This window comes from Spizellomyces punctatus (genome assembly GCF_000182565.1).
Source record: "Spizellomyces punctatus DAOM BR117 chromosome Unknown supercont1.8, whole genome shotgun sequence".
Classification (NCBI taxonomy): Eukaryota; Fungi; Chytridiomycota; class Chytridiomycetes; order Spizellomycetales; family Spizellomycetaceae; genus Spizellomyces; species Spizellomyces punctatus.
This window is the reverse complement of record NW_015971544.1, coordinates 856,848-880,974: the sequence shown is the minus strand read 5'-3', so window position 1 is coordinate 880,974 and position 24,127 is coordinate 856,848. Positions and strand designations below refer to the sequence as shown.

At 48.3% G+C, this 24,127-nt stretch overlaps 10 protein-coding genes and 2 non-coding genes across 13 annotated transcripts in view; 6 read left to right on the top strand and 6 right to left on the bottom strand.

Moving 5' to 3' along the window:
- Window positions 1-270: 270 nt before the first annotated feature.
- On the bottom strand, window positions 271-3,121 carry SPPG_05166 (uncharacterized protein; the record flags this gene model as incomplete). Its single annotated transcript, XM_016753392.1, has 6 exons — window positions 271-1,013; window positions 1,078-1,742; window positions 1,803-2,061; window positions 2,133-2,671; window positions 2,737-2,857; window positions 2,914-3,121. 6 exons carry the CDS (start codon window positions 3,119-3,121, stop codon window positions 271-273), a joined length of 2,535 nt encoding a protein of 844 aa, XP_016607829.1.
- A 688-nt stretch (window positions 3,122-3,809) lies between these two features.
- On the top strand, window positions 3,810-3,882 carry SPPG_10110. Its single transcript has one exon. It is a non-coding gene; the product is annotated as a tRNA-Met (tRNA).
- Window positions 3,883-4,535: 653 nt separating this feature from the next.
- Window positions 4,536-4,608, top strand: SPPG_10109. The gene has a single exon. It is a non-coding gene; the product is annotated as a tRNA-Met (tRNA).
- A 276-nt stretch (window positions 4,609-4,884) lies between these two features.
- SPPG_05165 (uncharacterized protein) lies at window positions 4,885-7,080 on the top strand. Its single transcript, XM_016753391.1, has 2 exons — window positions 4,885-5,697; window positions 5,762-7,080. Exons 1-2 carry the CDS (start codon window positions 5,182-5,184, stop codon window positions 6,977-6,979), a joined length of 1,734 nt encoding a protein of 577 aa, XP_016607828.1. The 5' UTR covers window positions 4,885-5,181; the 3' UTR covers window positions 6,980-7,080.
- A 150-nt stretch (window positions 7,081-7,230) lies between these two features.
- On the bottom strand, window positions 7,231-9,556 carry SPPG_05164 (uncharacterized protein). The gene is made up of 5 exons (XM_016753390.1): window positions 9,345-9,556; window positions 8,851-9,243; window positions 8,645-8,789; window positions 8,495-8,579; window positions 7,231-8,429 (listed from the first exon to the last, which is right to left on the bottom strand). Exons 2-5 carry the CDS (start codon window positions 9,175-9,177, stop codon window positions 7,472-7,474), a joined length of 1,515 nt encoding a protein of 504 aa, XP_016607827.1. The 5' UTR covers window positions 9,178-9,243; window positions 9,345-9,556; the 3' UTR covers window positions 7,231-7,471.
- Window positions 9,557-10,193: 637 nt separating this feature from the next.
- Window positions 10,194-11,456, top strand: SPPG_05163. 2 transcript variants are annotated; one of them, XM_016753388.1, is made up of 2 exons: window positions 10,194-10,275; window positions 10,354-11,456. In XM_016753388.1, the coding sequence occupies exon 2, from the start codon at window positions 10,373-10,375 to the stop codon at window positions 11,204-11,206; it is 834 nt and encodes a 277-aa protein (XP_016607825.1). In that variant the 5' UTR covers window positions 10,194-10,275; window positions 10,354-10,372; the 3' UTR covers window positions 11,207-11,456. The 2 variants fall into 2 exon arrangements, with proteins under 2 accessions (XP_016607825.1, XP_016607826.1); XM_016753389.1 differs by having other exon boundaries at window positions 10,263-11,456.
- Window positions 11,457-11,525: 69 nt separating this feature from the next.
- Window positions 11,526-14,464, top strand: SPPG_05162 (uncharacterized protein). The gene is made up of 2 exons (XM_016753387.1): window positions 11,526-12,377; window positions 12,443-14,464. The coding sequence occupies exons 1-2, from the start codon at window positions 11,720-11,722 to the stop codon at window positions 14,275-14,277; spliced, it is 2,493 nt and encodes an 830-aa protein (XP_016607824.1). The 5' UTR covers window positions 11,526-11,719; the 3' UTR covers window positions 14,278-14,464.
- A 49-nt stretch (window positions 14,465-14,513) lies between these two features.
- On the bottom strand, window positions 14,514-15,790 carry SPPG_05161 (uncharacterized protein; the record flags this gene model as incomplete). Its single annotated transcript, XM_016753386.1, has 3 exons — window positions 14,514-14,857; window positions 14,917-15,253; window positions 15,332-15,790. The coding sequence occupies 3 exons, from the start codon at window positions 15,788-15,790 to the stop codon at window positions 14,514-14,516; spliced, it is 1,140 nt and encodes a 379-aa protein (XP_016607823.1).
- A 227-nt stretch (window positions 15,791-16,017) lies between these two features.
- On the bottom strand, window positions 16,018-17,107 carry SPPG_05160 (uncharacterized protein; the record flags this gene model as incomplete). Its single annotated transcript, XM_016753385.1, has 4 exons — window positions 16,018-16,045; window positions 16,126-16,489; window positions 16,556-16,823; window positions 16,880-17,107. 4 exons carry the CDS (start codon window positions 17,105-17,107, stop codon window positions 16,018-16,020), a joined length of 888 nt encoding a protein of 295 aa, XP_016607822.1.
- Window positions 17,108-17,237: 130 nt separating this feature from the next.
- On the bottom strand, window positions 17,238-19,481 carry SPPG_05159 (AGC/PKA protein kinase; the record flags this gene model as incomplete). The annotated part of the gene is made up of 1 exon (XM_016753384.1): window positions 17,238-19,481. One exon carries the CDS (start codon window positions 19,479-19,481, stop codon window positions 17,379-17,381), a length of 2,103 nt encoding a protein of 700 aa, XP_016607821.1. The 3' UTR covers window positions 17,238-17,378.
- Window positions 19,482-19,963: 482 nt separating this feature from the next.
- On the bottom strand, window positions 19,964-21,828 carry SPPG_05158 (uncharacterized protein). The gene is made up of 4 exons (XM_016753383.1): window positions 21,064-21,828; window positions 20,696-21,008; window positions 20,477-20,629; window positions 19,964-20,409 (listed from the first exon to the last, which is right to left on the bottom strand). The coding sequence occupies exons 1-4, from the start codon at window positions 21,381-21,383 to the stop codon at window positions 20,116-20,118; spliced, it is 1,080 nt and encodes a 359-aa protein (XP_016607820.1). The 5' UTR covers window positions 21,384-21,828; the 3' UTR covers window positions 19,964-20,115.
- A 1,194-nt stretch (window positions 21,829-23,022) lies between these two features.
- The window catches only part of SPPG_05157 (uncharacterized protein), a 2,433-nt gene continuing 1,328 nt past the window's right edge, over window positions 23,023-24,127 (top strand). The window contains exons 1-3 of the mRNA XM_016753382.1: window positions 23,023-23,183; window positions 23,253-23,628; window positions 23,697-24,125. Coding sequence (XP_016607819.1) covers window positions 23,134-23,183; window positions 23,253-23,628; window positions 23,697-24,125 — 855 coding nt within the window. The 5' untranslated portion in view covers window positions 23,023-23,133. The remainder of the gene's footprint in view (window positions 23,184-23,252; window positions 23,629-23,696; window positions 24,126-24,127) is intronic.

Genomic DNA, 24,127 nt, shown 5'->3' with positions numbered 1-24,127 from the left:
GTCTTGCGATCACGCAGTTATTCTATTCTGTTACAGAATGTATGGTATATCATAGAAGCATTAAGGTCCATACTACGCATAGCGATCAACGCCTCTATATTCTAATTTCTAGGTTCTACATTCTAGTTCTATATTCTAGTTCTATATTCTAGGTTCTATATATTATGTGATTTATCGCCTAACAATTATGATTATAGTTCAAATCCTAATGTCCCCAGCAATGATGGCTTCAACGAGTCGGCATAAGGCAAATCTTTTTCGAATCAGCATTCAAGCTGCGATAGAAATAGTTTGGACGGTAACACCCAGGTCACTCCTTCCACTGTCGGAACTGAACCTGAACCCAATCTCGACATTGCCAGTCAATCCCGCCAACGAGACGGTCTTCGCCTGGTTATCAGCGCCAGACACTTTCAAAAGCTCTTTCTCCTCACCGCCACCATTGGCATCAACTGCTCTGGCAAACACAGTCAAGTAATCGGATCCAGTTTCGGTTTGGCAACTGTAGCTAGTCGTCAACGTCGCGTTGGTGCCCGTTGCAATATTTGTGAAGATTGTGAAAAGAGTCTCAACATCATCAGCGTACTGTACCCCATTGCCGACCGTAATAGTGTTGTTTTGAACAATCCACCCATTCTCGGGGGCCGTGTCCGTGTTGTATACACCGCTAAATGCCAGAGACTCACTGGTCCTGTAGGTGTAATTTGTTCCCGTTGTGATATTCAAGAACTGCGACGCGTCGGGGACGACACTGAGGACACGGTTGGTTTTCAGGACCTGGTTATTGTCGTTACCATAACCGACAATGGTGTACTTGAAATTGCCGAGTGCTGTTGCAGTCTGTGTATCATTGAGGTAACCGGTGCTGCGGACGGAGAAGGGGTATGGAACGGACGTGCCAACCACTACGTCGGTGGCATTACGAAGTTCGAGGTATCTGATGTATTGGGAGTCGTACCTGAAACGGAGTTGGCTGGCGGGGGTGAGTCGTTGTGCATTGAGAGGTGATTGGACTACGTCGAAGGTTAGGACGTGCCACCAAAATGATAGAAAAAAACGAGCAGCAGGTGAACCTACAGTAAAGTCCTCTCTTTCCAGTAGCTGCTCCATACTGTTGCAGCTTTTGTGCAATAACATCCAACTGCGTCAACACGCCCTTTTCTGCCTCAGCAAAGTCACTTGGTACCGGACGGACCACAGTATCGCTGATAATTCCTATGTCTTCGATCAACTTTCCAGCATTCTTCTTGACACGGACGCTCTGTCTCCAGGCGATACGCATGTCAGGGGCACCGTAACGAAGAGGTTCGCCCGGTTTTTGGTAGGGGAGGGGCAAATACACCTCCGGAAGTACCTCCTCCAGATATGATCGGTGTTCAATGACATTGGCACCACCAGCGCCAGTCGTGGCATCCTCACCGATAATAAGAGCGGCTTCATGGTCCTGCATGCCTGCACTGAACATATCACAGGCGGAGTAGCACTTGGCATTGTTGAAGACAGCCACGGGTTTCAGGTACAATTGTCCTATCTTGTTGGCGGTCTCCTTGGACGTGAAAGAAACAGTGCCAGTGTACTTGTCCCCAGGGTTGGCGGTAAGATACGTAGCTTTCCAGTCCTGTCCTTCTGCACCCTTTTCGACAAAGATCTGCTCGTTGTTATCAGAGATCAGCGCGCGAGCGGTAGTTGGTTCGTAGTCGGCCACGAAGAATTGGGGGATCGTGTCGGCCGTGACAATGTACCTATGATCCGTACATAAGGAACCAGATGTAAAATCGATATGCAAAAGACGAGAGACTAACCCTCCACCGTTACCGCGAACGTCTATGACCAGACCTGCGGTATCCTTGAGCTCATTCACCAACAAATCCCGAATTGCGTTGACAGCTACCTTGGGTTCTACATCGACCTCGGTGAACGACGCAAGACGGATGAAACCGAGGTTGGCATTGTTGTTGTTGTAAATGGTCCACTTCACAATCCCTGAGGCCGTGGCTCTTAGATTGTAGTTTGCGTAATCGTCGGGAAACACTATTCCGGCAATCTCATTGTCGCCCAGGTCTGTGGGTGAGAAGCTATGGGATCATCCGTGTACAGTTGAGATGGACACGCAACATTTTGAACAGACTTACCAGGCATAATAGCAAGGGGTAGTTTTGGATTGAACTTTGGTCGTTTTGATGGTCGTGTTGGAGGAGGCGCAAAGGAAGTACCACCTTTCGGACCACCTCCCGAACCACCTCCCGGAGCATCTGCCAAGCAGTCGCGATCTGCCACAGCAATATACGGCACTGTGACATTGTACAGCGAACCATTCGCTTGCTTAAACACGAAATTAACCTGATCGCTCTCGGGCACAGGATGCGTCCCTCCAGACATAGAGGTCAACAACCTCAGGGCAGCCCTGTAACCTCCAAATTGGTTTGCGCCACCAGTCATATTTTGCGTCTGCACCCAGTGCTCCCTGAAGGTTTTCCCATTGACGGATACAAGTAGATCTCCTGGCTTGACGTCCAACGCATCCTTGGGCACCAGTTTTCGGAACGTAGCATCCTGAGCGACGAACCGAACGGCTACCGTGGGCTCATTTACGATGTCGTTGCTCTGAACAAAGTCAAACAAGTAAGGTGTCATAAAACTGAAGCAGCTATGCTGACCCGGAATGTAGTAGCTATAGCACGGAGAAATGTGAGTGTCCAAGGTTGGCAATGTGAGATTTGCAAGATCTGTTCTTACTTTGTGTGGAAGTCGCGAAGAGAAAGGAAATGCTTGGCCAACGTGTAGTGAAATTCTTTATCCGTCATATTTCCAACCGTGGGGACGATCGCCGCAATGCCAGCTTGGGCGTCGACACCGTCTAACAAGCAATTCAGTACCTCTATTCAAATGCTCCAGACTTGCAATCTCACTAACACTGCTGGATCTTCGACTCTTGATTGACATAAATGCTCAACAATTCCTGTGCCTGTTGGGCCACAAGCACTTTATCCTCGGGTGTGTAAGCAGCAAAACCAAGCTCCGGCCTGACATTCGTCAATAGATCTACCCGGGCATTCGTCGTTGTCTGAGCAGCGACCACCGCAGCGGTAACGAGAGCCGCGAAAGTGCTGGTGACGAGCATCGTGTAAGGAAGCAAGTCGGGATGATGCGGGGGTAGACGAGTACTGTACCTTTCCTTTTATTCTGCCTTTCCCGAGATAAAACTGACTCTTTGGGCACACCTGCACATCCCAGAGCCCATAAACAAAAAATAACACAGAATTTTCTCGCTTCTGTGCTCAGACCCTTAACGGGTGGTTGCCTTCTGCGCATATCCAAAACAAGTTCCATATGCGATCTGGCAAATTTCTGTTAAAATTATCGTCCTGATGGCTTTTGCATAATAGTCGATACAAGCATGACTGATGACATAAAATCCTTCTTTTTGGATACCTATCATTAGTGGCACAGTGATCGGAGTGTGAAAAACTTGCGGTTTACGAAAGGTGCAGCCAGAGGGTCCTGATCGGTGCCTATACGATTTTTCTGTTTCACACGTAAGTTGTGGTGGGATATATGTAGTCATAGTGAAAGTGGTGAGCTACGACGCGAGCTATCGGCTGGGCCAACTTTATTGGGGTGACTCTGGTTTCAGCTCGACTGGGACCCTTTGCGGTGTGAGTGGTTTGCAGCATTGAAATGATATGTGTGCCATTCATATGACCACCAAAGCTGCCGGTGCCATTTGGCTCTCGGCTGGGTTAGGTCATCATTCATCTGAACAATTTGTTCGTTTCAACTTGATTATAAAATGGCAGAACTTCCACAGCGCGAGATTGGCTCAGTCGGTAGAGCGTGAGTCTCATAATCTCAAGGTCGTGAGTTCGATCCTCACATCTCGCATTTATACGTGGGTACTTACATTTTGTTTGGATTCTTGTGCGTTCTTCATGGAAATCATGGCAGGGTTAATCGCTTTTAGTGAACTTCTTTCCTCCACCTTATCCATACTTCGCTATCGTTTTTGCCAAGCGACTCCTCAATGTTGCAGCCAACATAATTACTGTCGAGCCGCTCTTTTCTTCAGCGGTCATATGGCTTAGAACAGTAGCGTTTGATTCTAGGGAATGGTCTACCTTCTGAGCTCAAGAAGGGTGTATCTGAAGACGTGTTCGTACTGTGCATGTACCTTGTAGCCATGAACTTACTCTGTTTGAATAAGCTACGCACAGACTTTACACATACATAATATCCTACACTACCACATACATCTTGCTAACTGAGACCCCTTGAGCAAAATCAATGATGACTACGAAGACTACCTAGAAAAATTTGCCTTCCATAACAATGTCATTGAAATGTCTTCTAACGGAAGGGATGATCTCCACAAATGACGTGAATGTCAGTTCAATCCTGAATGTACAATAGCAATACGTAAAGGTAACTGTAATCGTCGCTTGTAACGACCATCTTCAAATGCGTTTTCGCGAAACGTTTTCCAGAGCAACCAAACAAGTTATGAATAGGAAATTTGTTTGCCTGGCCATTATCAGCACGCGAGATTGGCTCAGTTGGTAGAGCGTGAGTCTCATAATCTCAAGGTCGTGAGTTCGATCCTCACATCTCGCATATACTCTGGAAGGAGCACTTTTTTATATTGTGCACCTTTCTTTACCCAAATTGCAAGTCCACATGCAGTAACTTTTAGCAGCTATTCGCGGAAGTCTTTGTGACACTCCTGGCTGAATGGTGCATGCATAGTTTCTTCATTGAACTTTCGTACATTTTCAGGTTTCGACAGTACCCAAGCTTCAAGTTTCTAAATATAGCGTCATTGCGTTGTTAGAATAAAGGATGTATAGGGCCTATGAGACACAGTTTGAGCGAGAGGATCCGTCCTACAGGCCTCAAAATAGCAATGCGTTTCAACAACGATACGCGGTTGGCGAGCAGACATAGTAACGTTATCATTTAGAAAGCGGTGTTTGTGCAGTTCTATTCAAAGAGACTGTTGCTTGACTTTCCAGATGCTCCGAAGATAGAAGCCAATCAGCCTCATGAAGGAGGAGCTATCCTTCACGTTTGCGGAGTATAAAAACGGACGATGGCAAAGAGCCCCCCCGAGGATTCCGGGATCATCTGCATTATTCACGCTTAATTCTCCATTGGGATCCCGCTCGTTGCTTTCCTAGGTCTGCATTCATGTTCCGACATAAAAACCGGTTGGCAGACATCGACTCTCATATTGCATCCATTAACGATACCGAGTGCTCCAAAACTGTTGTATCACCTCCACCTCGACCAAGTCGACCAATGCAAAAGCTCAACCATGACATCCTTTATCATTTCTTTGCGCAATTCTCGACAACGAGCAGATACTCCAGCCCGTTTGAGCTTGACCAGCGAGACCTTCTTTGTTGTGCCCAAGTTTGTCGCAGTTGGGCCGATGTCGCCATACCTCAGCTGTGGAAGTCCCTTCACCTTGTGGTCGCGAATGGGTACGGTGTGAGTGCGGCGGATTTGGTCCGTTTGATTGGAAAGCTGGAGCAACATGGGGCCGTTAGAGCAAATTATGTTCGACAAATTGGAGTTTCTGTTTGCTATGAAGGTGCTGGGTGGGGTGCTGATTGGGGAGATGAGAATGTGGTTTGGGAAGAGTTTATTCAGAGGGTTAGTGTTCTTACTGAGGTACTGGAGAAGATGAAACGGGTCGAGAAGGTACATAATTTCGGTCTGTTGCGTTCCATGAGCCTTCCGCTAACATCTGTTTATGGTATGGCAGATTGATCTTTGTTTTAAGATTCGACCTGGCCGCCTCTCGGACGAGCAACAGATCACCACGCATGCTCTACTAAACTCGCTTCTCAAGACTCTGACCAAACCTCCGCGCATGCGCCTTCAACTGACCCTCGATACTCCCACCTCCCTCCTCCTCTCCAGTGGGCTGAATAAACTCGGCTCTCAGCTAGAATACTTGACGATCCAGGGTGGTTGGTCATCTGAAGAGGACCTGGTCGAGCTTCTAGAAGCAGTCGACCCGTTGAAGGGTCTCACGATGGAACGATGCGGGATGGGAGAGGGAGTTTGTAGAGTTCTTGAGGAAAAACATGCGCCAACATTGGAGATTTTCGATCTTCAGTCGGCGCCTCGTCACGGTGAAGAGGCCAGGATGATTGGCCAGGTGATTGAGAACTGTTCCTCTCTCAACCATTTTCGGTGGACAAGAAGTTCTTCCTGTGACGGCGATATGTTCTACTTCAACAGACTAGACCCAATTACCCAATACCCCTCCAATCTTACCACTCTTGACATTGGCGGCATGTCCGTCGATGACGGTTTTTGGAATCGCTTGGTTGTGACCTGTCCCCGCTTGATCAGCATTGGTTGCCGGTCTACAACTATCAGCGATGTGGGTGTACGGACCTTGGTTAAAACATACAGCACAAAGTTGAAGAAACTTGACCTATCCTGCTGCCAGTTCTTATCCCACAAAGTACTCCCTTGCATTGCTCATCACGCACGAAACGTAGAAGTGCTCGAATTCCGTAACACCAAGGACATTCTAATGACACCTCGCATCGTTACCTCCCTTGCACCCCTTCTCGAAAACTGCCTCCGCCTTACGACACTCACACTAGGTGCTGCACTACATTACCATGACACAAAAACCATCCCACATAAAAATATCCGCGCGCTATTGTTTGCCAACGCAGTTTTGAATCGTGATCAGGATTCACGGAACCGGGATCCATGGGTTCTCATAAAATATGAGGTCTTCATGAATGTGCGGGGATTGAGAGACCTTTATCGGAGTGCCATAACGGGAGACGGACGATGGGACCGGTTTAGGGGCGTGGTAGCATATGAGAGTCTAGCGGAGGTGGTCCGCAAGTCAAAAGAGGTGAAAGCGGGTCCGAGTTCCAAAAGAAAAGTGACCAGAGGAGTGGAAATAAGCAATCTCTTCCGCAGCTCCATGGCTGTGTCGGTCGGATTTAGATAGTTATCTAACGTTATTGATCTTGTAGTTGTGAATCCCCTTGGTATAATCTAGATGTACCCGCTATGACAAATATGCACACATCCTAGTCATCAGGAATGAACTGCACAAGTTGCTATAATTTCAGTAATAATGGATCTCACTATGCATGAACGAGCATGTTTAGCAAATCTTAAAACAAGCACGGCTCAGGACGGCAAATGCCGGTATAGATCTCATCGGAAATGCACCTCTGCGTTCCCGGCAGATTGTTTTTTCGTCGTATGCATAAAGATGTATTGTCAAAATGTTCACAACAAACAACGTACTTGATCTGAATGGCAAAGCAGACCTAGATCTCATCCGGAAAATCACATCTGATTACACTACTAGGTCACACTGAACCATGCGGGCTCTCAGGAGAAAGAACCACCACTTTTACACTAGCCATCTTCATGCGACAAAGAGTTCCCGACACGATAGCTAATCCTCTCACTCGTCCCTATGTATCTCTCATTACTGGTCCTCATTACTGATATCACCCTCATTTCCACCTTCTGCGTCCTCATGTATATCATGTGTAGACCGATCCCGGTCCATTCCTGCCACTGAAGTGAGAGCCGTCATGTTCCGTTTCAGGCCTTCCTCACTGGTGGGCGACACTGGAGAAACGGGAGGCTCATCATTTTCATCGGGAATCGGCGGCTCTGAACGCCGCAAACTTTCTTCACGGATGGGTACCGGTGGCGGAGACGGTTCTTCGTGGTGTGTACTACTACTACTCGTATCCCTGTGACCACGGCGTAGAAGAGCGTTGATCTTGCTCGTGATGCTTGAGCGACGTTTGGGGGCGCGGGCGGTAGGCGATGCCACCGATCTATCGGGGGTTGAGGCCCCAGATTGTTGCCCGCCCACACTTGCACCCCCGGAGTGTGGTCGTCGAGTGGATGGCTCCCCGAGCGGATTTGGAGTACTCCGTCCTGATGTGTCAGATTCCGGGGAGATGGGCGCAGGTGTTCCCGAACGTTCATTGCGGGGTGTAACATCACCGCTACCCGGCTGACCAGATTGCTGCAATCTCTGAATGGCGTTCTGGGCAGCTGATAACGTTGCATCGGGGTTGTCCTCACCTGCTCGCAGTTGTCCCATTTTCCTACCTATGGAATCCCCAGCAACACTGGAAGCACTCTCATCTTCATCATCAAACAAGCTGTCCATGGAAACACTTGCAGCTAGATTCGCGACTTGACGACACATAGGACATTGAAACATCGCCGATTGAGCGAGGAGTCCATGAACACATTTGTAATGATAACAATGCGAACACGGGGCAACGAATAAAGCTTGAAAAGGACCTATAGCCCCAATGCAGATACAGCAATCTGTGGAGCCAGATTCTTCCTGCGTCTGCTCGCTGTTCGCCGAGGCGTACGGGTTAGCTGCTGCCAGTAGCATTTTCAAAGCCGTCCGGAACCTGTTAGGATCATAGTTAAAGTGAGTCTGTAGTGGGTACCTCTTTGACAAAAAAAACCACAGTACCTGGCGGGATTTGCTTTCCGTCTTTGAGCTTGTACCCATGACTGATCGTAAAAGCCGATCCGGACCATCACGCTCTTATAAATATCTACCGGGATGCAACCTGTTATCGTGTCGGCAGACATTTGCAAATCGGCGCAGACCGCTGCTCACCATCTGGCTTTCCTTTATAATCTATACCGAACTGTAGAATGTCACCTTCTTTCAGAGGATACGGTCGACTTTCCTTTCCAGATGGACTCAACCGCATCTTATTTAAAAATGTTCCGGAGGAACTCCCAATGTCTTTGATATATATCTAAACAGAGAAAAATAAATTTTCCGAAAGGTCGATGCATAAAGAAATCTTGGAACATTACCTGGCCATCTTTGACCCACATCTCCGCATGGTTCCTGCTGACCACTTTACTCGAATACCAAATATCGTTGTCTGTTGGGGGCTTTGATCCCTTCATTACAGTCGGCACCCCTTCCCGAATGACCTGCCTCCCGCTTCTGACTCTCATTCCCTCTTCAAATTTCCGCTCAACAACATCGCCCAGGACCGGGCGCCCAGGAGTGTCGCTGTGGGGTATGAGTTGGATGTGGATGACACCTGGATCGGCTTGTGGGGGGATGCATTCGGTCGGGTCTTGGGTTGAGGATGTCACGGGCGGTGTGGATGATAGGACGGCCGGTCCTGGCATGGCGGATGGTGTTGGAATGAATACAGAGGGCGGACGTGATTGTGATTTACTGATATGATTTGTGGCCTGTACAATTCAAAGGAAGACTTTAGAAAGGTTTTATCAGAGCACTATCTAGCGCTGGGCGTGCGTGTATGTCTGTGGCATACGTGCTTAGACCAACTCACAGTCAACAATCAACACCTTAAATTCCCGCGGGTTAAACTCTCATTTTGGTGGTGGAGATTTTCTACAGAAAAGCCTCCGATTGATTACGATTGTGTTTGTTTTGAAGTAATCAGCCAACGCTCCTCAATGAGTCGAACTGATTAATCGTGCACTTTGGGGGTGCTCCCTTTCACATATGGTCAAGCAATAATTGTGATGCTTGACGTCTTCGTAATATACCTTCTCGCGCATGTATGTCAAAAATAGAAACAAAACTGGACCCGTCCAGTGGGTATCTGGACTGATGAGATAAGCTGAATGAACGACCGAGGTTTAACTCCCTTACAGTCCTTAGGCGGGCCTTCCTTGGGGAAGGGGCATGTGTGCCACGCGGTGATCAATATATGACCTGGTGGAAGTCTCTAGGGCATGAACATGCCGTATGCACGTAGATGGCGACAATACAGAACCACGAGCGGACTATGGCTTATGTAACATATGAACATGTCCGTTGCTAGGCCAACAGCTTGTGTACCCAATGTATTATCACATTTCAGCAGCTGAACTGGTACCGTTTGGTGCCAAGAAAATAATACAGGCAATGCGATGCAACAATGGCCGTTATATTTAGGGTTCGACGTTGGTGTGGTCTGAGTCGGCCTTATCATGGTTAATCCGACCACTTCCATCTTTTCAAATTAAATTTTTTAGAAACCAGATGATTTTGACTTTGTGGGGATAGCTTATGGGGTAATGCGTTCGTTCTCAGTTGCCGAAAGGCGCTGAGTTCGATCTCCACAATGCGCGGTCGTGGCACCCACCAGGTGATGACATATCGCGACGCGGTTCTCCGGTTCTCCTATAAGGAGGGTAGAAACTTGCGTGCCCCCCAGCCTTGAGCTGGTCTCCGGCATCTCCGGGAAGGAGTAAAAGAGCACCGCCCAGTTCACGGTTGGTCTCTTTTTGTTTTTCTTTTTAGCTTTTTACAATTAACATGTCTGAAATTGTTTTCCAATCGCTTGCCCTAAGGTCCCAGCATATTGCAAAAATGCCCCCAGCTTCTGTTCCTCGACTTCTGTACGGCACAGCCTGGAAAAAAGACCAGACCCACGCTCTCGTTAAAGCTGCCCTCCTTGCGGGTTTTAGAGGTATAGATACAGCCAACCAACCCAAGCATTACAATGAGCCCCAAATAGGTTCGGCTCTTCAAGCAGTCGCGCAAACCTTTCCCCGCGAGTCACTCTTCATCCAAACAAAGTTCACACCTATATCAGGGCAAGATCCCAATAACGTTCCATATGACCCTTCTGCGCCGCTTGAAGAACAGGTCAAAGAATCGTTCATGAAATCACTGGAGAATCTCCAAACGAGCTACGTGGACTCCTACGTCCTTCATTCGCCTCTTCACTCTCTGCAAGATACATTGCGTGTCTGGAGGGTCATGGAAGACTTTCACAGTAAAAAGCTTATCCGATACCTCGGCATTTCGAACGCATACTCGCTGCCATTCCTTCAACATTTGCACGCCCAAGCTCGCGTGAAACCAAAATTTATCCAAAATAGGTTCCATGACGAGACGGAATACGATATTGACGTCCGAAGCTGGTGTCGTTCACCAGACGTTGATATAACGTATCAAAGTTTCTGGACCTTGACGGCCAACCCGCATGTGTTGCAATCTGACATTGTGCGAAGCGTGGCGCTGAAGAAAGGGTGCACAGTTGAGCAAGTTCTATTCAAATGCTTAATTCAAAGTGGGATCCTGCCTCTGACAGGAACTAGGAGTGAAGTGCATATGAAGCAGGATCTGAGCGTATTGGAATGGGAGGATTGGGAGGAAGATTTGGTAGACCGTGTTATGAGCTTGGTTGGTGAACGATGACAGAGATAATGAAAGTAGTTTGCTCAGGCATAAAGGACTGTTCACCCTTGCTGAAACACGTAGTCTGCAAGTGGGGAATATCATCAAAAAACCTACAACTTGGCTCGTATCTGGCGGTTAGCCAATCCTGTCAGCTTCGTACCATGCAACCAGGCTTTCTTCCCGACTTGCTGCGTCCATCCCACCGGCTTTGTTTATTTTAGACAGTGCTGTTGCAATGCCCCACTCCGTTTTAATGTATGAATCGAACCACACTGCATCCATGCTTACGCTCCGCAAGGCGCGCCTTGAAACTCGACTTTTGTTCAAAGTGTCAAACGAAAAGGAAAGATGCACTTGAGAATAGCTGACGTCGCCTCTGGCGCACTCGATAAACACGGAGGTATCCTGAACCTGCATGCGGGTGAAGAAGTGTTCCAGAGCTGGCTCTGCTTTTTCGCAAGTGAAAATATATGAGTACCCACCGCTGTTGCGTACCCAATGCACTCTGAGCTCCTACACTGAACAGCACCTATGATATCCGCTCAAAGCTCACGATGTTGGAACGTAGTGATTATTTTTCTTTGCTGGGTGGCGATTGCCCTCGGTGACCCGATAGACGTTAGGACCTCTGACGGTTTTGCCCAGCCGGGATTTGACGGGTACAGAACCGGGCAGGTCCCTTTTCGGTGGAACGTCAGTAACGATACGTCCTCCGAGATTCTCTCCATTCGATCGTATGTTCGTACCATCTTTAACACATCAGAATGGGAGGTAGTGGCTCCCCCCGTAATGGATTCTGCAGGGGGGATATGGTACGCCCTTGGGAACATGACGTCCCAGAATGTAGCGCTAAAGCTCATCCGTCTGGAAGTAATGCCAATCGGTCCGCGCCTCCTCTCCAACTTCTCCATACCTGGGTCGTATCGCCTCGATGTAGCACCTGGACGAGCACCTTTCTTTCTTGGATCAGCAAAAGGCAATCAAAATGCAGTCGTAGGCTTGCTTTGGGCGGCATTGGACCCCGATGGCCCTGTAGCTGGTGACGTGCTCCAACCTGTAGCGATTTATTCAGCTTTTGTTAGCGAAGGGATATTGTCGACCAACAAGTTTCCAACGGCCCCAGGGTTCGCTTTTGATCCGTTAGTGGATGGAAAATCGGCATCAATGTTTTCGCTGGCTGTTACGCACGGTGGGTTTCTTTTTTGCCTTGAAGTCTTTTCAAGTTGCTCAATTTTGCTGCATTTGTGTGTTCAGGCTATCTTCAGCCGTGCATCCTTCGCTACACCCTCTTATCAAACCCTCCAATTCAAGAATGCAAACCCATTGGCTTCAGTCCCATTTCGCACCTCCAACTCTCTCTAGCACCGACGCCGGAAGGCTTCTACTTGGTGGGCAATTCACTTGGATTCTCGGCTGCATGGAATACATTACCCATTGGAGCCGGGTTCGCTCCTTCCACGCTTGGCGCTGATCCGATTCTGCGCGTTGTACCTGAATGGAGTGGAATCGCTTTTGGTGTCGCTCGGGAATGGATTCGCGGGTTCAATGTCTCCGAGTCGGCTTGGCGCCAGATATGGGAGGTCCCTGCGTTCGGTGGTGGACAAGCTTTGGTGGGTGCAAACGCTGCCATGGGGTGGATATACGCATGCGTGAACATGCGTCTTACTGATGCGGGGTACGATGATGGACGACTGACTGCTCTCACAAACACTACGGGAGTAGAAGGATGGAAGCTGAGTGATAAGCTTCTCCAAGAAGGAGGTATACGATGCTCAAATCAGTCTGTTGTAACGTTTTCCGGTGGAGCGCAATTCTTAGTTTCAAGCTTGGGTGGCGTAAAGGTTTACAGTGTCAATAACAATTCTGTCGTGGATGTGGTGTGGGGGTTCAACTACGGAGAAGTTGGAGCACCGTCGTCACCGTATCTCAGGCCGCCCATCGTTTTGTCTGGCAGTGAAGGAGTAAAGATTTTTATTGGCGATGCGGTAATATCTGTATCAGCTCTATCTGCTGGTGCTGTCACCGAGAGTACCGCCAACTCTGCGAAACTGGGAGAACACGTTATTGTCGCCCTGAGCGTTATTGGATTGGTAATTTGCGGTGGGCTTCTAGCCGTGCTGATAACGCTGAAAAGAAGGAGTGAAAAGCGAAAAACGAAATCGCCAGTAGAAGAAGGGGCCTCCAGTATGCATCCCAGCGGTCAACCGTCGATAGCAGAAGGTGATTCTACACCAAGCACTAGAAGAGAAACAGATCCTTCCTTAGACTGGATTATGACGAGTACTATGCTCAACAGTGGTCGATCGTCAACGATCTCTTCTCCGCCCCCCATCAAGGCAAATCCCCTGCCCACTCCCTCTTTGGTAATGGGTGAAACGAAGCGTCATTCGGTCCTTGTCGAAGATATTGAAGACAGTGCTAGTATGCGTGCTTCCATGGCCTCGGTGGCCCCATTTGCTTCTCGTTCCGCGATGAATCAGATTGATGGACTTGACGGCAGATTGGGAAACATGAAGCACGCCTGCGATGAGCAAGAATTAGCTAGAACTCTTTCGCTTGCTTCTATAACGGACACCATACGACCCACATCCTCCCTCTCCCGTACGTCCAACACAACTTTCGGACCCGTCCCTACAAGTGACGACGAAAGGGCGCTCCAAAGAACCAACTCAACATCAACAAAGACAATTGGAACAGAAAGTTTCCACACAGTCCCGCAGTTCCCTAGCGATAGCGAGAGTGTCCTGCAAAGACGGAGTTCAACGTCAACCCAGACAATTGACACAGAGGATTTCCACTCCGCTCCACGCTCTCCAACTCACAGTTTTCTGCAAAGGTCTCAATCATTGTCATCCCAAACAGAGAGTTTCCGTACCGCCCGCACACGTGAATCCTCTTCATCAGACGATACGTTGGACTTTGATCAAGCGTGGCTTCCACCGGGGACGCCTCGACCGATAGCAACTCCAAAACGCAACCTAGCTGCACATCTACCTGATTTATGGTCTGGTCATAGTCAGACGAATCCGGATGACCATGGCACACCCCCTGATGACATTGTCGTACGATCTTCTGGAAATGAAGAGTGAGAGGTGGCGAGTTTTGGCGGAGGCATGCATTGCCATAACGTTTGCGGGTTGTATATATTATCCACTGCATCATTCACCCTCGTGAGTTGTATATAGCTTCCATTATTATACATGAATCATTACAGTAGGCACATATTACATATAGGCCATATTACGATAAAAGGTATCAATATAGCGAGAATAATAGCACCTATGACAATATCTTCACCGCAAACTAGCAGCAGATGCAACCATAGCTACCCACCAGCTCGCAATATCTTATCCGCTTCACAAAAGCGCCAATCCTCCTTCAATCGATGAACTGCCACCACATGCCCATGATTAAATCCTACAATCCCTTCCTTATGGTAATAATAATCATGCGCATTTTCAGGAGGTTCGCAGACGTAGCGAGGTATTCCCTCCGCGAACGGACATACATCGGCAACAAAGAAATTTGACGTGCTATTTCGGCGCTCCTCACATAAATGCCGAATCCACATGCCTGTCATCCAGTCTTCTGGGCCGAACCTGTTTTCGTATGGGAAGGGGTCGGTCATAATCCAGGCAAGAATATTCATGGAGACGGCTGTGATCATACCTGCCGGCGAAATAGTGTCAATACGGTTGAAGAGATTGAAGAGGCCAAATGTAGCATACCAGCCATGTACTGGAAAATATCCGTCTTTTCTTCGTTCTGCCAAGTCAACAACATGCCGTAATAGACACCTTCTTTCTTAGCGGACTGAACAACACTATCCAGCCGCTTTTGTAGGTTTGGGATATGGAACCATACATCATCATCGGCCTTGGCTACATACGTAAACGGGCAGAGACCAAACAATTGATGTGCGGTTTTGAAGAACTCGAATGTTTTCCCCCCGTCGCCGTTTTCTTCAATGTCGAGGAACATGATGTCACCGTACCTGTCAAAAAGGCTTTTAGACCCAATCCATACAGTTGAGTAAACACCGTTACGGCCGACTTCAAACAACGACTGTCAATGAACGTCACGAATTCAAGCTCAAGAATGGTTCGGCCACTAATCTATGCCTGTTTGCTGTTGTTGTCATACTTGCCTGTTGGCCTCCTCCTCCAGTAGTCTGTCATCTTTCGGGTTCCCATTTTTCCCAAGGACAAAAACGACCCGAGCATTTCCATTGGAATCCCTGGCGTACGTCTGTCGAATTGCCGCCCGTTTGGACACTCTACCCGCCATTGTCATTACGCCAATTAAAATGGAACTCCTTTTCTCCTCCGAAACTTTCCAGTTGCACAATGGCGTTCGGTTCTCTGCAAAAGTTCTTAAATGTGGATTCCTGTTATTGCTCGTGTTGCACGGGTTGAGAAGAGTCGATGGACGCGATCCCTCTGATGGCACTATGGAAGGTCGATGACCCAGATAACGTTCTTTTGAAGTTGCATTAAGGGTGAGAACAAGGTACACCGTAAAGGTAGCCACAGCAAGGAGGACGAAAATGAGGACGTAGTGTTCGGGTGATCGCGCAGACTGATTTTTATTTGATCGAAGCATGGTTTAAAAGGACGCCTTATTGCACCGGAGAAGTATAGCGGGAAAGGTCATCTGGAAAGTTACATTTATAGGGAGCTTGCAACGATGGTTGACGGGCAAAAGTCTCATCTCCGACACACACTGGTATATTACATCAGATCAATCACAAGCCACGATTACATTATCCGATTGCAATTGTCACATGCAGCAATCAGTCATAGGTTCGAACCCTGTCAATGATAGGCCCTCTACAGATGGGACATCGAACGCAACTTCCTGCACATCGTCCGCATAACATGTAATGCCCACAATGTAACAGAACAGTATCGCGCTTTTCCTCCCAACAAATTACGCACTGATCTTTTTCCGTTGGGGCCTGCGGATAGCTTCCAGGAATACCTTCCAGCCTCTTCCTCTCGTCTCTTTCGCGCTGCTTTCTGATCTGCCTCAACCGCTTGTACTCACGTTTACGCCACCGTCTTATGTACCATAGCCACATGCGTCGCCCTGCCGCAAGAAAGCAGATGGAGAGTGAGATGCAAGAAAATGCCCAGCAAATGTTTTGAAAGGTGGCACGGGATCGTAGATAACTTGAAAAGGATGAGCAGGTAATAATGTAGGGGAGTCTGGGATTTTCGGGGACAATAATAGAGGGCGGTGTTGTTTGACGCAGTTGTCCGAGGATCGTCACAGGTGCCCCAACAGGAAGAATCTTCTCAACTATGGAATTCCCGTTGGCATGATCAAAATTTATCGCCTTTCGCCATAATATTAACAGGGACTCACCAGTTTCCAGCCCTACGTGCTTTTCGCCCCTTAAAACCTCTAGAGCTTGTTGTCCAAGGTTCAGATTCGGAGGGGTGAAATCTGTTGTTGCCACGGTCAAATCTACTCCCCGTTGTAGGCTATGCAATTTCGGAACCAATGCAACACGCTTGTTATTCCGGAGGATGTAGAATGGGACGGACTTAAATATGGTGCCAACGGATTGAGTCTGGTGTCGCCAGTCCTCATAAACTTCCGAGAATGTTGAATAGTGGCGAATCAGGCGATGCTGCAAAAGATACTGGTTGAATGATATCCAATAATTTCATATGTTATCATGTTTACCTCGTATAAAACTCCTTCGATATCACCGACGCGGATTCCGCCTTGCCCACTGAGGCCAACGGTCCCTTCCACATACACGTATTCCTTGTTTAAAAGGTGTGCATCTTCCGAACCTGTATACGGAACTGCCGATCTAAGATACGACAGCTCGTTACTAACTGCTGTGTATGCAGCGAAAGAGACAAGTGAGATAAGAGACGGAATCGCGAGATCGAGATATCCCCACATCGTCCACCGGGGCAGGAAGGGCGTCTGTCCGAACGGACATGAGGGGGAAGGATCAGTGACACAACCAACCTATCACTACGGCAACAGCGTGACAAGCTTAGTCTCGCGCTGAACACACAGGATTGAAAGTTGAGGTAAAATGCTGGCTGGTCATAATTCGGTCGAACATAGATTTACGGCTATGCTAGCTATCCAACTATGCAAAACCATCACAGATAGGGATCCTAGCTACAAATGCTGCCTCTATGAAAAGACCGGCTCATACACCTTTCTAAAAATCTTTGAACAAATCGGGAGAAAACGGCGTGGCCGCGCCTCCTGCAGTCCAAGAACCACTACGCCATGCACTGATCTCAAACTGGGTAACCCCATCTTCGTCAGAACCTGCACAAAAGCCATCTCCAAAACTAGATGACCTTCTTACACTACCAATACCAATCAACGGCCTCTGTTTGCGACTTTTGACTTTCCTCCAGTCCACTGTCGCAAAAAATGGATGGTCTCGAATTTCGCTCTCGTCCACACATCCAAGACGTTTATGGGGTGAGAACACAAGCAACGATGTAATAAGGTGTTCTGCAGACCGCGAAAAATACTTTGACCGATGTGATGGCCACTGAATCCGCCCTTGGAGAATGCGTTCGTAAGTCTTTGGTGCAGTACTTTCCTGGAATGGTGAGCACCCGGAAAGCATCTCAAATAATAGCACACCAAACGACCACCAATCCACAGCGCTGGTATATTCCTTGTGCATGAGAATCTCGGGACAAATGTAAGACGGCGTCCCGCAAAATGTCCGCGTTGTTCCATCGACGACTTTTGCGAATCCAAAGTCGCCCAACTTTATATGTCCATCCGCATCTAGTAACACATTCTCTGGTTTCAGGTCCCGGTAAATAATGTTCTCGCTGTGAAGATACGACAGCGCCATGGCCACCTCGGATGCGTAAAATCGCGCGACAGGTTCTTCAAAATATGCATACCGCCTTATTTGACTGAACAAGTCACCGCCAGGCATATACTCGATAATCATATAAATATGCCCCGAGTCTTGAAAGGTCGCTTCCAGCCCAACCAAGAAGGGATTGTGAATCTTTTCCATCAAATGCCGCTCGTTTTGAACGTGCTGCACTTGGCGCATGTGGACAACACGGTCTTTTCTCATAGATTTCAGAGCAAATAGTCGTCCGTCCATGTGTCTTTTGACTAGGTATACTTTGGCGAATGCGCCCTGCCCCAGACCTTTTTGCAGTACGAAATCATTCAATTCGTACTTAAATGGTCCACGTTGGTGGACGGACACGGCACGCTCGATGGGGCGACTGATTCCTGTAGAATGCCGAGCAGTTTGGAGTCGAACCGCTTCATCAATCGTGATGCCTTCTTCTAATTTTTCCCTAGCTTCTTCCGGCTTTTTGAGACCACGTTCAACGCGGGATGAACGGGTTTCAAGCACAGGAGTTTTGGCGGATTTTAGCGGCTCTGTCATAACTCCATTGAGCGGATTGGCCGGTCCTGCCGGCATGTGCTCATTCTCATCCCGTTTCTGCTTCGGTTTCAATGCTGCGGATCTTTTTGACTCTCGTCGAAGGGACGCGGAGCCCGCACTGGTCGGACTCTTGGCAGTTTTCGGGGGCGCTGGCGATGTAGTGGCCGAAGCCAGGGAAAACTGAGACGGGTTATCGAAATCATTGTTAATCTCCTCCTTGCGCGATTGAACCTGCCTCCGCTGCGGCGGCGACGGAGTCGATGAACTGGAAATAGGAGGACTCTCCTTTGAGTCCACATTCTTCTTTCCGATGTCCAAGCGCCCAGCCGATGTCCCAGGACTCGGAAATCGCCCATCGCTCAAAGATATATTGGAATTGGACGAAATGTCATCCACGTCCTGCACACGCGTAGCAGGCCACATGTCCGTCCGCGGAATATCATAATGATCCACCTGGGGGGCATCCCATGCTGAGCTAGCATCAACAGGAAGTACCCGGTGAGACGAATTATGTTCTTGCTGTGTATGGCGCAAAAGTAATGACACCGCATCCAGCTTCGTCGCCTTTGTACTCTGCTGCTGAGGATGCTGCTGGCTATCTGACAAGCCAGGCGACAATTTATTCTCTTTACTCTGACCCGCTTTGGTTCTACTCGCCCCCCCGGTGATCATTGTCCATTTTGGTTTTGTCGCAACCCCCTTCGTCAACAAATCCATCGCCGCACCCCCTGTAAACGTTCCGGCATTATCTCGTCTTTGTGCCCCGGATTTGGGCTGCGGAGGCTGGGCTTTGGGTGGACCAGACACATTTGTCTCTCCCCGTTGAGGAAGCCGGGGCAGGCTGCAGTTTTGCTCGTCATAGGCGCGGAGCGAGGGGAAGGGCATGATTTGCGTACAGGTCTAAACTGGTCCGTCTGACAAGAGAGCCGTAGAGGCCTATGGCGAGGCCCTTGCAGTAGCCAATCCATCCCGTGCCGTGGTCGCGCCAAACCGGAGCACGTTGGATGGGTAGGCGAGTAACTAAAAATAGCGAAATAGCAATGTTCCGACGTTCAACCATAATGACATCCTTGATGGGGGCCTGGCCAATATGAGTCGAGTGGGTGGGAACTTAAACAATAGTTAACTTCTCAGGGCGTCGACCATGCCGAGATGTCGGTAAAGAGAGCCATGGGTTGGTTACGAGTACTGCTGTGGGTTGGGCACCAAAACCAAGGTTTATATAACGACTCAGCTAACTTTGAAGTAGGTAAATATTGAGCCCACATGGGCAAACATTCTACAATCTTTATAAAGGTAAGGTTGGGTTAATGATATAGTCCCGTCAGGTCATGGCCATCTTACTCAAACATTGCGGCAAGACTAGATTTGTGGTGTTTAATCTGCAATCATCTTTTCTTGAATCTATATATGGCATAGATCTATAGCACTTAACAATCTAAACTAACTACTAAGAACGAAAATGTCTTGACAATAATGCGTCCAGCGCCTCTAAAAAATTCTGGCATGTCTAAACAGACTAATCACGGACACTGCGAACAATTTCGCGCCATTCAGGCCTCAATTCCAAATCGGAATCGAAGGAAGTGTGCTTAAAGTGCAAATGCGCGTCACCGTAATAACTAGGAGTGAACTTGGACTCGCTGACCACATCAGCAATGTGTGTTGCGTTGGGAAGGGTTTCGGGGTGGTATACGGTGTCCACTTTATACGGGGACTGCGGCTCCGGGATAGCCCATATGCTGTATATGGTACTCCCCTCGGGAATTGCGCTGAAGTGGGATGCAAAATTGGCAGAAGCTGTTTCGGGTGTCTAATTTCAAGATGGTGTGAGATGTAATTTTAGAAAAAAAGGACTCGCAGAACAGTGAGAAACCTACCAGCGGCGGAGGGTTGGCTTTAAGCCCCGCTGCGGGCACCAACCAGATCTGGAATGGTGCTTTGGGCTGTGGAACTGGTTTTCCATCGGCAGTAAACTTTGCCAAGTCAGAGGTTCCCGTCATTTCTGAGTAGTGGCTAACTCGTTGGTTAAACTACCAGAGCAACAACTCGTATCAGTGCATTGTTTTGACCTATTTGTACCTGGCAGCGTAACATACCTTCTTTCCAACCTTGGTCTTTAGCTCTTTGGGCGGCGCGAGATGGTTGCTGCACGGGTTCTCAAAGTAATTCCAACTGGTCTGGCCTTCCAAACTATAGATGAAAAATAAGTTTGTGGAAGGGATGCCATCTCGCCAGAACTTGATGGAACCACCAGGGGCAATGACTATGTCCTCTGGCTTAGGGTTGCTTGGGGGTTCGTCAAGCGTCGTCAGACGGATAAGACCGTTTTGTGCACCAGTAGCCCAGATGCCCGTGTATTGTTTTGCAGCCTCGGTTGGGACAAGTTTAACGAGAGCGTGCGCACCGCGGCTGGATGTAAGTGTTAAAGTAGAAGTAAAGGATACTTCTCCAAAGTGACACTCACTTTCGAATAAACTTCTTCCGTCCAGGAACCATCACGTCACTTGCCATATCGAACGGAGGTCTCGGAGGTAGGGTAGCCAAAAGCCAGGCACTCTCCGCAATTCCATTCCAGTTTTGCGAGGAATTAGATGTACCTTGAATCCTGTCCCATATCAGATCTTTTTTCTCCACGGCTGCGAGAGTTTCATAGTTGTCGGGAAGAGCTGGGACTGTGGGAGCAGGGTCCAATGTAGTGCTAGTAGCTTGGGGCAATGCATTGACGAATCCGTTTTGGAGAGTTAGCAGTCCAAAGGCCAGCGGAACAATCGACGAGAAGCGCATTGTGGGATTGTATATCAGATGAGGTATACAGATGGAACTTCAAAGAGTGTCCAGACCAGACTGAGAAAATGGACTTGGAAACAGCCAGAGTTTAAGAATTGGTCCACTGAGTGCCAAGAATTCAAGGTAAAGAACAGTGTGCGGACAAGATGCGGGCCGCTAAAAATATCGTAGGTCATCGAACAAAACCAAAAAGTGCAGAAAAGTAGATCATTCCACCATCAGTCAACCGTAAACGTGTACTTTTTGCGCCATGTTGAGACATGAACCCCGAGTGAACCCATCGGTACGACGCACCAACATCGTTCAGTCCATTTTGACTACAGCAATAGCGCATTCGCCGAGAAAGTCTTGGCATTGGGGTATAGGTAGGGCATCTTATCCAAACTGGGTTGATGTTTAACCAGTTTTCATCCTCCGTTTTCTTTTCGTTTCACCCAGCAGAAGAATTTCCTGCGTCTAAAGGGCGCAGGTCTACATTACGATCCTTTGTGAAGCAGTGGGCGGAGAAGTAACAAAACGTCAAAGCTGTGTTTTTGTTGCATCGGGCCACGAGGCTTGGTGTGCGATATCAAAATGGCCGTCAGTACAGGACCAAGAGCTGCATAGGTTGTTGGGATAAAAGCGGATGCTTTAAAATATTTAGGAAATTGTCTTGGCAATGCAGAAATGCTAAACCTACTCTTATACCCACCAAATTTGCTTCGTCGTGTTCCAAAATTTAGCCTTTTTTTGTAAATTGGTAGCAATTGTTGTTGCTGGAGACATTTAGAGTTTTTGGGTACATGTCACAAATGAAATCCACAAGACTGGTAACAACCGACGACCTGGAATCCCAAAAGTTTCTTAAAACCTAATTCAACAGCTTCCATCTTGGCATTTGGAATCCATTCACTACCCGATCCATGCAATAGGTGAGATTTGATCGGTAGCGATTTGTGAGAGGTGGGTTGGGGTTCCAGCATCATAGAGCAGATTTTGTAGATCGTGCACCCCAGTCTTGGCAGGACATTCGCGCAACTTTTTGGTGAGCCTATTGCGCCAGGACCCCTATCCACATGCACCTCTCACTGACATCCAAAAGTCCTCACAAAGAATGCTTGGTAAATTGACCCAAAAAAGCTGTAAGGCGGGTTTAAGTTTCTAAATTCCCAACGGTGCGGTGAACATAACTCCGCCGCACAACAAATTCATACTTTCCTGGTGGCGAGGGCAAACTGCGATCTACACCGTACGTAAGGGGACTTCTATTGTTCCTCATAGTAATGCCCATCGTCTGATGCCAAGCGCAAGAGTCTTGGCTTTCTTGTGCATATGTTGTTCCGAATAGTCCCCCTGCGGTGGCATTGCAAATTAGGCTCGGCAACCGCCAAGGGTTCTCAAGCAGTCTCTGACTAACTCAACTTTTACACACCATGCAGGGTATTCGATAATCCAAAGTAGGAAAGGAAGCCAACTGCAGGGCCTCTTTGCAAAGTTGGGTTGACTCTCCTCTTTTCCTTGGGCAGGTAGAGTTTACACTCTGATGAAAGTTGAACGTTTTCATGCAGAGGATGCCATGGTCATGATGGAGTACTTGGCGCCCTCCGCGCAACTTAAAAGGAGAGGGTTGAAGACCATTTCCCCTCCATCGTCGGCAGGTCGATAATCCTCTCAATAGACAGCCAGTCTTCAAGTTCATAGATATAGATCTGTTCGTGATCCATAGAGCTATTGCTACTACGTACATTAGCATCATTTGCTCGCAATAATGCCGGCTATTTCGCTCTTTGTTCGTCAAGCCGCGGATATTTTTGGCAGGTATGATCAGATTACGTTGATTTGTTTATATATTCTGTTAGCGTGTACTAATTGTGATTAACGCGACAGGAAATGGTGGGAGAAGGGACTCCTTGCAGGTTTAATCTACCTGGCCACCTTCCGAGACCGCGCGGAGAAGAACAACCTTCACGACTCGTACACGGCAGTCGACTATCCTGTCGCAACGTGCACACCCGAGAATCGCTTTGCTCGTACGCTGGACGGCACGTGCAATGATCTCGAGAAACCTGCTATGGGTAGCTTGGGATACCGGTTTGGACGTAACATCCCTGTTGAGAAGGCCTTTGCCGATGAAAGCAAAATCTTTGAGCCTAACCCGCGTGCTATCGGGCAAAAGCTGTTGTTGAGGGATACCTTTAAGCCGGCCACGACTATCAACATGTTTGTGCTTTCTTGGATTCAATTCCAAGTTCATGACTGGATGGTGAGCATTCGTTCTATCATATGAACATGCAGTCTGTATTCTTTGCTCACAACATTTTATTCGATTAGGACCACGAACGTGCGTGGGGTAGTCCCGTCGATGTTCCTCTCCCGCAAGGAGATCCCTTGGCGGCAAGCGGCCAAAAGCTGTTCCTCCCGCGTAGCGTTCCTGATGCATCCCAGAAAAACTCTTCTCGTCCCAACGCATTCAAAAACAAGGTCACTCACTGGTGGGATCTCTCCCAAATCTACGGTACCGATACCCAAACCAATCAACGCATCCGCACGGGCGTTGATGGCAAGCTGCGTCTCGCAGAGAACGGTCTTCTCCCATTCGGAGATGATGGCCTGGAAATCACTGGGTTTAAAGACAACTGGTGGTCTGGTCTCTCTATGCTCCACAATATTTTTACACGCGAACACAATGCTATCTGCGACATGTACAAGGCCAAACACCCAGACTGGAACGACCAAAAGCTCCACGATATGGCGCGCCTGGT

Coding starts and splice junctions, on each gene's coding strand:
- SPPG_05162 (XM_016753387.1), top strand. CDS start 11,720: ATGATATCCGCTCAAAGCTCACGATGTTGGAACGTAGTGATTATTTTT. Junction 12,378..12,442: donor TTCGCTGGCTGTTACGCACG/GTGGGTTTCTTT, acceptor TTGTGTGTTCAG/GCTATCTTCAGCCGTGCATC.
- SPPG_05158 (XM_016753383.1), bottom strand. CDS start 21,383: ATGCGCTTCTCGTCGATTGTTCCGCTGGCCTTTGGACTGCTAACTCTC. Junction 21,009..21,063: donor CGGAAGAAGTTTATTCGAAA/GTGAGTGTCACT, acceptor ACTTACATCCAG/CCGCGGTGCGCACGCTCTCG. Junction 20,630..20,695: donor AGACCAAGGTTGGAAAGAAG/GTATGTTACGCT, acceptor TTGCTCTGGTAG/TTTAACCAACGAGTTAGCCA.
- SPPG_05164 (XM_016753390.1), bottom strand. CDS start 9,177: ATGCCAGGACCGGCCGTCCTATCATCCACACCGCCCGTGACATCCTCA. Junction 8,790..8,850: donor TGTGGGTCAAAGATGGCCAG/GTAATGTTCCAA, acceptor TTCTCTGTTTAG/ATATATATCAAAGACATTGG. Junction 8,580..8,644: donor TTATAAAGGAAAGCCAGATG/GTGAGCAGCGGT, acceptor GCATCCCGGTAG/ATATTTATAAGAGCGTGATG.
- SPPG_05165 (XM_016753391.1), top strand. CDS start 5,182: ATGTTCCGACATAAAAACCGGTTGGCAGACATCGACTCTCATATTGCA. Junction 5,698..5,761: donor AGATGAAACGGGTCGAGAAG/GTACATAATTTC, acceptor ATGGTATGGCAG/ATTGATCTTTGTTTTAAGAT.
- SPPG_05163 (XM_016753389.1), top strand. CDS start 10,319: ATGTCTGAAATTGTTTTCCAATCGCTTGCCCTAAGGTCCCAGCATATT.